The sequence below is a fragment of the Vigna umbellata genome, chromosome 3 (assembly GCF_029865625.1).
Source record: "Vigna umbellata cultivar VRB3 chromosome 3, Vumbellata_1.0, whole genome shotgun sequence".
Taxonomy (NCBI): Eukaryota; Viridiplantae; Streptophyta; class Magnoliopsida; order Fabales; family Fabaceae; genus Vigna; species Vigna umbellata.
In genome coordinates, this window is record NC_142167.1 from 10,106,722 (window position 1) to 10,117,540 (window position 10,819).

At 32.6% G+C, this 10,819-nt stretch overlaps 1 protein-coding gene across 1 annotated transcript; it reads right to left on the reverse strand.

Annotated features, from left to right (window-relative positions):
* Positions 1 to 4,189: 4,189 nt before the first annotated feature.
* LOC148201618 (uncharacterized) lies at positions 4,190 to 9,420 on the reverse strand. Its single transcript, XM_088108535.1, has 4 exons — positions 9,235 to 9,420; positions 6,902 to 7,074; positions 5,883 to 6,806; positions 4,190 to 5,802 (listed from the first exon to the last, which is right to left on the reverse strand). Exons 2-4 carry the CDS (start codon positions 7,060 to 7,062, stop codon positions 5,700 to 5,702), a joined length of 1,188 nt encoding a protein of 395 aa, XP_087964661.1. The 5' UTR covers positions 7,063 to 7,074; positions 9,235 to 9,420; the 3' UTR covers positions 4,190 to 5,699.
* Between the last annotated feature and the right edge of the window lie 1,399 nt (positions 9,421 to 10,819).

Below are 10,819 nucleotides of genomic sequence, written 5' to 3' on the forward strand. Positions count from 1 at the left end.
TATTTGAATTATTTTATTAAAACTAGCTATAGCTAAAAATAATTTTGTAACACAGTATATTTAAAATATAGTTTACATTTTTATTACAAGTTCTGATTATAATATAATGCATATATTTAAATATATTATTTGTTATAAATATTAATGACATAAAATAAATAATTATGTCTGTTGCATAGGCTAAACTGATTGTTTTTCTTGACTTAAAAATAGTAAACACGTTTAGATAAACTAATGAGTTAAGATCTAGTTACACGTGTTTATTTAGTATATAAAAATACAAGTGTTTATCAATTATGTATTATAAAAAATTGCAACATAGATAGGTAATAAAAGACAACGATAATATATCTTTCTATGTTTCAAATAAGGGTTATTTTTTATTTATAAGATACACTGTTATACTTAATTATAGTAATTGAGATCATTATAGCAAATGTATCTTTTGATTAAACTAATCCAACTAAATTTTTTAACATTAAATATTTTATATATAACATGTTTATTTAATTTATTAAATTTTATGAGATGTTAATTATAATCATAATTAACGCGAGTCAATTTATCATAAACATTTATTGTAATGATAATTAGTATATTAGTAATGATTAAACAATGTGAACTTAGCTTGAATACCGTAGTGTCATCATTGTGAATTATTAATTCAATTATATATTTTATATTATAAAAGTATATGGGCAAATGTCACATGGTATCACCATATTCAATTTTTTTTTCATTTAAACATTTTCAAATTAGTATTTGTAGTTTTTGAAATTTTATCATAGAATTATACTAATTACAGTAATTATAAGAAATTAAGTATATAACTTGTATTTTGAATTCGCTTTCTATTTGGGAGTAAAACTACCAGAGATGGAGGGAAATTTGATCACACTATCTTTTACAAATGGTGCAATGAGAAACTCAGGAAGGGAATCCAAATCCTTGAAACGTGCATTTTAAGTATTACAAAAATAAAACAAAAAAATATACAAAAAATATATTGCAAAATATTTTAAATTAAAATTAATATATATATATATATATATATATATATATATATATATATATATATATATATATAAAATAAGAAAAAAAAATCATTCTTTATATATTAAAGTGTGATTCCAAGTAGAGTGTCAGACCCATTAAAAATCCATCCAAAACTCCAACTGAGTGGAAGACAAGTATCGAGGAAGGGGAGCTGGAAAACAGAAAGTGGAAAACAGGTGTGAGTAGTGGAGTGGCCGTTCGGTTTTGACGGTAGGAGTAAAACTCTAAGTTTTCAAAAATTCACGCCACTCTCTCCATGCAACCATCTTCTTTAACCTTCTGAAACTCCATGCTTCTCCTCCTTCTCTCTAAGATATCTTCATTTTCTCTCTACGAAATCTTACTCTTTTCTTCCTCCGATCATCAAACAGACCACACCTGAGCATTCCCGACGTCGAGGGCATTCGTTTGAACCGATCAGTTTTCGATTCCGAGCTGGTAAGTTCATCTCTCCCTCAGCCGTGTGGTTTCCTGGACATGCAACCCAAGTTCTTGTTTCATGTGTTGATCACTCTTCTAAAAAGAGTGATTCTGATAGTGTTTTGATTTTTACTTGATTTAGTTTCGGAAGTTGTCGAGCGTTGAGGGTAGAAGGATTGGTAGAGGTGAACTAGTAACCATATCTGTGAGCGTTCGGTCACGTTAAGAGGTAAGGGAAGCTTATATAATTTGATTTATTTTGTTGCTTTGAACGAATGCATGTTCGTTGATTGCTGAATGAATATGAAATATGACTGTTACTGCATTGTTGGTTGTATGAGTATATGAATCTAAGAGATGAGAAACTGGAATGATATTGTGTTTGATGATTTGGTTGATGATGAAATATGATATGTTGTTTAAAAGTATTGATGATTAATGAAAGCCATGAAATGGGTAGGGATGTTGTCGAGAGTCAGTATTGACCATTCAAATATACAAGCGTTCGTTCTCAGTAGCGTTCGTTCTTAATAAGTGTTTGGTATTAGACCATGTTGTCGAGAGTCAGTATTGACCATTTAATTATACAAGCGTTCGTTCTCAGTAGCTTTCGTTCTTAATAAGTGTTTGGTATTAGACCCTGTTGTCGAAGTCAGTATTGACCATTCAATTATACAAGCATTCGTTCTCAATAGCATTTGTTCTTAATAAGTGTTTAGTATTAGACCATGTTGTCGAGAGTCAGTATTGATCATTTAATTATACAAGCGTTCGTTCTCAGTAGCGTTCGTTCTTAATAAGTGTTTGGTATTAGACCCTATTGTCGAGAGTCAGTATTGACCATTCAATTATACAAGTGTTCATTCTCAGTAGCGTTCGTTCTTAACAAGTGTTTGGTATTAGACCAGCGCTCGTTCGATATAGTGTTCGGTTTTCTTGTGGACTCGGTTGGAGCTGGATTCTTTCATTTGGAGATAATTCTAGTTGAAGACTAGCGTCTTCGTTTCGTTTTGTAATATTTGTACTTAAGCATTCAGCCAAGGATATTTGTTCCTTGGTATTTGATTATAAACTTCAGTATATTTATATGTATTTGTATATTTCGTTCGTTCTTGAACATTAGTTTAATGATATCTTATATTTATCAAGCCTTTATTCTATAAATTAAGTAGTGCTCGGTCTTACACCAAGCGCTCGTACTAAGTAGTGCTCGGTCTTACACTAAGCGCTCGTACTAAGTGCTCGGTCTTACACCAGACGCTAGTTCTAATTTCCGTAATCTATCTTTATAATAAGAGTGTTCGTCCAAACTCAATAGCGTTCGCTCTCTACAGTGCCCGGTCTTCGACTGGCATTCGGTTTCCTTGATGTTTAACTCATTAAGAAGCTAAGTATTTATTGGCGTTCGGTTTCTTCATATGATTCTGTCAAGTGTTATTATTTGATGTTCTATAATATCTGTCATAATCGGTTTCAGCCTAGAGTCTTAGTACTCGGCCTAGGCTTTACGGTGTTCGGTTTGAAATCTCAAGAGTTAGTTCATTAAATTGGCTCACTTGGAAAATAACGTTCGATTCTATTGGTCTTTGAGAAGTATTATTGTATTTGGTCCCTTTCACAACAAGTGAGTAACTCTCTCGATTTGATTAGTTTTGAGTTGGAGACATCTCAGTCTCACTCCAAGTTTTCAGTCTCGTTCTGGGTTAAAAACTAACGTTCGGTATTTGGTATCCTACGGGATCTTTATTCAAATTGGTTAAGTTGAAGTTTTAATGATGAAAGATGATGGAATATGATATGGATGAAATGACTTTGATTATGAAAGAGTATTCCAGGGAGGAATATCTCACGAATGGATATTGGAAATTGGTAAAGTATGAATGTGGATAAAGCTAAGCTGGCGGTTCATCCTGATATTCCGTGATTACTTGTTTCTCACGTAGAGAAAGGTAAGTCATGTGCTGGAATGGCAGGAGGTCTTAATCCTTATGGTTAATTTGGACAGATAGGACTAACCTCGGGTGACAACTGTTGAGGATATCTCAGTTACTACATCACTCGGGTGCACGAACGTTGTAGCTACACAAAATTCATACAGTCCGGACAGTCAGAGTCTAGTATTAGGCTTTGCATGAAAGAGTTAATGATTTATCTTGTTTAGTTGATTGTGTGAAATATATGTTGATACTTGAATTAAATTACATAAACTTACCCTATTTCTTGTCTTGTCATGTATTCCCATTCGTTCGTCCTTGTCATTGCGATGATCACCCTATGGGTGGGAGCAGAAGGAGAAGAGTTGCTGGAAGAAGCATTGGAAGAGACGAACATGAAGGTCGAACCTTAGGACGCTCGGTCAGTTGTTGGCCTACTCTTTTGTAGGAGCGTTCGATCATGCGTTTACTTTATCTTTTGATTTGACCGTTCAGCATAGGAAAGGTTATAAGTTGTTCGTCCTATATTTGTAGCCATTTGTGCAGTTTTAACTCCCTACTATATTTGTAAGGTCGTTCGACCATAACCGTACGTCCTATCTTTTGTAATAACTAAACTGTAATATTATTATATGTGATCATTCTATTATATGGTTTTACAGTGTATTTTTGAGATGTTACATAGGGCATATACATCCATAATAGTAAATACTATAAACAAAAAAAATGAAGAATAATATTTAACTAAATTGGGTAAGCCTACCCATAACAAAGCACAATAAAAAAATATGATTATAATATGATCAACTCAATGTAATAAAAATACAAAATACAAAAGAAATATAAAAACATAAATGCAAAATCACTTACACTGGTTTAACTAGTATCTTTTATGATATTTATCACGTTATACTAGTTTCTAACCTTTCTTTTTTCATATATATACTCTTTGTCTTTAAAATATTGATTAAATTTCGTAACGTTTTTTTTTTCTGTATGGAATAATTTTACCTTATCCTATTTCTTAACAGAGCTAACTCTATTCAATAAAATATGACAACATAAAAAGCTGCAGTCTTCAAAGTGCATGTGACCATGAAGCCTGAAATATCACATTTAATTTGTATAGGATCACAATGAGATCAAACATAAGAGATTTCTGTCAGTCCAAAATATTTTAGCATGCAAAAACAGACAAGTAATAGAAGAAAAGAAGAAATGACTATCATTTAAACCAAATTCAATCTATGATAGTCTTATGGATCTTGAAAAATCCTCAACAGGCACTATCTAGAACAAATTCAAGATGTTGAGATGCAGAACCGAGCACAAAGAGTTCTGACAAATGGTTAAAATGTAAATCTTTCGAATTGCAATTCTGCTTTTGATTACCAAAGCATGTTAGGTTTTTTCAACTCACAGTTACAGCACATGTGGAAGCTGTTTATGCTTGCCCCGATAATAGATAAAAGAAAATTAGACCCCAAGTTATGACAAATTATTATAATAGGATATGTACATCAAAATAAAGACTAGACAACAAAAATGGAATATGGTCAGAAATAATTATCTGCATTCACAGATTAAACATTTATCTTAAACAAAGACTTGAACCTAAACTATTCACGGAAATTATGTGCTTGTCTATCGTACTGTTTGATTAAATATATAACTTCTCAAATATAATCTAATTTTTCAATACATGAACAAGACAGTTATTTTTCCATGATATGATACTTAGCAACAATGACAAGATCCCACATTAAAACAGACTATATAGAGACGGACTCTGACAAGATTAACTTAATTTCCGTAAGTCCGGGGATAGGCCATTGAAAGTTTGTGTCCAAAAAATAAAATAAAAGACAGTTATACTATATCTATGGGACAATTATGATTTTAGACGTGGCAGTTATTTTTGGTATCAATAGGCAGTTATTTTTGGTAACAATAGGCAGTTATTTTTTGGTAACAATAGGCAGTTATTTTCTCAGACGGGCAGACACAAAGCTTATCACCACATGATATTTCTACTAAGCATGTTTTAAATAGTAAATTATTGTAACAATCTCGATTTCACACGCACGAGCTACATACATACATACATATATATATATATATATATATACACACACACACGTGTGTGTATGTATACACAAATGAAAATAATAGGAAATAGTAGAAATAGAAAATAATTCTAAACTTCTATATAAAATTACTAGACAAGGTCAATCTAAAGTGAGGAGCAGGGGAAAGAAATAATGACTGTTGAAAGTACTTAAGTACATACTATCTTGCGCTGAAAACTGGTTCCGCATCAGGCGATGGTTGCGTCCTTCGAGTGTATTTGAGTAGCAAACCTTCTGAAGAAAGACCTGGTATCTTCAGATCTCTGAAACATCTCAAAATAGGTTAACTCAAAGCCAAAAGATATGACACATTTTAAGGTAAAAAAAATTATGGCATGTTCACCTGACATACGGCTGCAGATCTTTCCATTCCCATTTTGTCCTCTCTCTGAAAAGAATGGTGAAACGCTCAGCTGGAGTCGAAGGCAAAGATGCGACGCTGAAGGCACGAATCCATGTCTCAACTCCAACTCTCTCTATTAATACCTCTCCTTCCACAAGATCAATACTGGGCTGCATTCCATCTGGAACCTTCTGCCTCCATTCATCCATGAAACTCTCTAACTTCCTTTTACCCCCTTTCAGGATTTCTCTTGCAAAATGGATACATACTCGCTTCTCGTCCAATTTCCAGGCACAGCCAGGCATGCCTTCATTTACTTTGGTGCCATATGTATGGAAACAATGCCTTGCTAGCACCCCAGGAAATCCATCTGATACCAGTGTACTCACAACTTCATCTTCGTTTAAAGCATTAAGTGACCAATCATTTAACACCGAATTTTTCAAAAGCATTCCAAGAATCATGTCCATGTAACTCCCATCTACTAATCTCCAATATCCATTAATCTCCACTGCGGAAAGAGCCTGCAGTCCAGACCTTAACTCCTCATCACTAGCTTGGATATTGTGGACAAGATCATTCCAGCTATATAATCCTATTGTAGATTCCTGGTTGTCTTCTAAATTTCCCACATCATAGTCCTCAAAATTGTAAGTCTTTTCTAATAGTAAAGACTTAAGTTTATCAAGTCTGGGGGCTGCCTCGACAAGCTCCATATTACCAGATACAACTTTGATTACAGATGCAACAACTTTCTCTTCTTCCTTATTACTATCATTCTTTTGTGGATTTTCACAAAATTCTGAATGATTGGCTGGTGGTACAAGCAGAACCGAATTGGAAGTTCCAACAAACTTCATAGCATATGTTTTGGATTGAGTACAAAGAACTGCATCTTCATCAGGCTGTCCTCTCAAGACCACCCTGAAATAGAACAAAAATCATATTAAAGCTAAACAAGTACAACTTGGGAGGGCAGGGAAAGAGGTACAAGCAACTGATTTTCGGTCAATGAATACCTTTCATGCAGAACATCTGGGAGAAGTTTCTCATCAAGCTCTAGAAGGAGGAGGTCATCATGAGGACCAAAAAGTGGGTGATATTTAACAGAAATAGATGAACCAGGAGCTACATGTTTAAGAGCTTCTGCTCCTCTTGAACCTGGCTGTGGCGATTCCATTACTCCCTCTCACTAAGTATAAAATATTGGTTAAGGAAAAACATGAAGATTTCTTCACATACTACACTATAATGGCATAAGTTAAGGAAAGAAAGGCACAAGTTTTCATCTATAGCATAGTATAGTATGGGTCGTGCTATTCAGCAAGAAAACAATGAGCATGAATTATAAAATACAAAACATGTCATACAGAGATATTTTTAAACAAAAAATTATTATTAAAAATTAAAAGAATTATAGTTTACTTAAATACAAATCACCCTTGGTCTGCTTTTGCGGAAATATTAATTTGCAAAGGTTACCAATTCCCTTGAGAGTATAGAGGCTTGGTTCCTTCATTTCTAGATGCTTCTAACAACTTTACAGAAACACTGCATAGTTATAATGCATAGCAATCTATGAATTTCTGTTTTCAAAGTGTATATAAATATTACCATTGATATTAAAATCAAAATAATGACTTAAACATGTTTTTAGACTTTGCATTTGAGTCCTGTAGTTTAAAAAAAAGTTTGAGTCTCTCTTTTCAAACACCATTTCTAGATAAACAATGTCAAAATGAATATATATTGAAAAGAAAACAAATATATAGTAGGATGTTCAATGATAAGAATTCAAAATCAAAGAAGGTATACAAATTATATACGTGAAATCCTTAGCCGCAATTGGGCAAAGGGACTAAATAAGAATTTTTCAAATTACAGGGACTAAAATATATCAATTTTAAATACAAAAAAAAAAAACTCTCTCAACATATTCAAATCTTAATAGTTTATATTGGCTGTAAAAATTGAAGTTTATAGGAAGAAAATCAGCAGAAACTCAATCGACAAAAAATCATTTAATACTATTAAAGGGGTAGCAAAACCATCACTCAAACTCTCCCCGCAACAACAAAAAATCAGTCTCATTTGTCCACATCATCAACAGATTCCTCTTTTATTTTTTCGGCACTAAAATTTGAAACACTCGACTTCTAAATCCAAAAGAATTAGAACTATTACAGGGTTATTCTTTCAGTTACACAATAAATTACCACATGAATATCATCATCACATGTAATGCTATCAGTCTTGAGGGATAAACAAATATTTTACGAAAAAAAAAATTTCAATTTGAATGAGTAAATGAACAATTGAATAAAATTTGAGGAAATATGTGTGAGTGTGTATGTAATGTAGAGTTATTGATAATCAATATATAAATACTTATTTTAGTCCAGCTCGTGCAATTCATGATTTTTGGTACTATCTCTTATATAGCTTATATATATATGGGTGGTTTAGGGGCCTCCACAAAGAGGTGTTGGAATAAAAACTTCGTGTGGTATGGTGATGGAAACATCAAAAAATCTTGTTAATATGAACTTAAAATCAAAATATTGACATAAATAAGTCTTTAGTTTTTTAATTTGAGTTAATATTAGTTTTGGTCCTTCAGTTTTAAAGTTGTTTTGTTTCACTCCAGTAGTTTGAAAAAAGTTTTAGAGTCTCTTTCCAGACACCGCCTCCTACCCAAACAATGTCAAAATGAATACACTGAAGAAAACTAGTATATAGTACAATGCTCAATGATGAGAATAAAAAATCAGAGAAGGTTATCGTATATAAACTAACTTTAATTGTCTGCCATATAAGTAAAATCCTCAACAGTAATCAGGGCAAATGGCCTAAATGAACAATGTTAAAATTACAGACGCTGAAATAAATCAATTTCAAATATGAGAGACGAAAAACAAACTTAGCAAACAGATTTAAATCTCAATGGTTTATCTTGGCTTTAACCATTGAAGATTATCAGAAGAAAATCACCAGAAACTCAAATGAGAAAAATGAATTAGATAAGATTAAAGTTATAGCATAACCATCCCACCAATCTCATTTGGTCACATCATCAACAAATTCCTCTTTTATTTTTTTCGGCACTAAAATTTGAAACACTGGACCTCTAAATCCAACAGAATTAGAACTATTGCAGTGTATTCCTTCAATTACTCTAATCCGTGCACGTTTATTAGTAACATTTTAAAATTACTTGGGAGCACAGCATAGCCATAATCAAGCACAAAAACATGCGATAAATTTCAGCATTCCTTCAAATATCTCAAATTGAACTAAAAGGATGCGTACACGTACGCGTGTTGGAGGAAAAAGAGATGAAAAAAATAAGAACCTGAGATGAAGAAATGAGATTAGGTTGAGGAACTTGTGTTAATGGCAACTATGAAACGCGATTGGTTCTTTCTCGGCAGCGAATTCGAACGGAGAAGAAGAAAACCCTTCTCACCTAAACGAAAGTGTGATTTTATAAACGCGCCACTTTTCCTCTGGAGATATTTTGCTTTCAAAATCATATATAATTTTGGAAATTTAAAATTATCATAAATCATATTTCCAAAATCATATTGGTAGTTATATATGTAAAATTTTGAATGATAACTCTGTAAACTAAAAAGGGCTATTTCAGAATCAAATAACTATTGAAATATTAAAGGGACAAAGCGATACTCTTGAACTCTAAGATTACGAAAGTTTCTTCTAATTGATGAATAAAAATAATTTTAAAATTTGAAGGATTGAATAGATCACTTTCAAATTTAAGAAACTAAAACATCACTTTTAAATTTAAATAACTAAAAACAGTCTTTTAAATTTGAAAGATTATAAATTTGCTTTTAAATTTGAGATACTGAAAAAACAACTTTTAAATATGAAAAACTGAAATAAAACTTAACCTAATTTTGCTTATCGTCTTGCAAATTATTTGTTATTGTTTTGCTCGTGTGGTAAAGACATATGCAATGAGATTGTTTGAGCTATTCCACGACAAATTAGCGTTCTGAGTGTAAAATTCAATCTTTGCAAGGTTGAAAATTTTATTGGGTTGAATGATTTTATATTGTGGTGGTAGGAGGTGTGTGTTCTTTTGTTCATAATTTGGTTGTTCTTAACCTTGGTGACAAGGTGTGTAGGCAATTCTCGAAGGAGAAGACTACAATGTGATTGTGGACAAATGGCTTTCTTAACCACTGAAACAAAGTACTTTGCCATAGCATGAAGAAAGTCTTACTGTTGAGAGGTATAGCCAGAAGGCAAAAGGTGCAGGACCATGTTGTCACTATCTATTATGACTATAACAACATTCTACAATCATCACAGATGTTATGTGTTATTGTGACTTGTGTCTTAGGTATGTGGTTCTTGAAGTAATGGTTACAACACTCTTCAAAGATGGAACGTCTGACACTTGCTCACCAAACTAGGTTAAAAACTTTGACAACATGGGTCAACATACTAAAGAACGTCCACTTGGGTCAACATTGGGTGTGTTAACCTTTGTTGGCCCAATTTGACCAGAAACCCTACACATTTGGCCTAAAATACAAGGCTCAAAAGGAAATCCTAGACTACTTAGTCCATAATACAAGAATCAAATTATTCTACTGTACTATATGCTCTATGATGGTCCATGATGACCCAAGAGAAACTGTTTAGGCCCAGCTTCCACATATTACTTCAACTTTTCTTGAATGTGTTTGATCATGACTAAGGGGTATGCCATCAGTGTGCTATCAAGTATTGTTTCAAACAGGGATCCTAGATTCATTTCTTAATTTTGACAAACGTTACAAAATGCTTTAAGAAGCCGATTGAGGATGAGTACCTTATCATAAACATCTTGAAGAAAATATACTAAAACATATAATAAAGTGTAATACATAGTCCTTGTCACCATAAATTTATTTTTCAAATACATT

Bases quoted from the DNA above. Each gene is read 5' to 3' on its own strand.
- LOC148201618 (XM_088108535.1), bottom strand. From the start codon at position 7,062: ATGGAATCGCCACAGCCAGGTTCAAGAGGAGCAGAAGCTCTTAAACAT. The intron at 6,807-6,901 runs GTATTCATTGAC...GTTCTATTTCAG, and splicing joins CCAGATGTTCTGCATGAAAG to GGTGGTCTTGAGAGGACAGC. The intron at 5,803-5,882 runs GTGAACATGCCA...GAGATGTTTCAG, and splicing joins GATCTGCAGCCGTATGTCAG to AGATCTGAAGATACCAGGTC.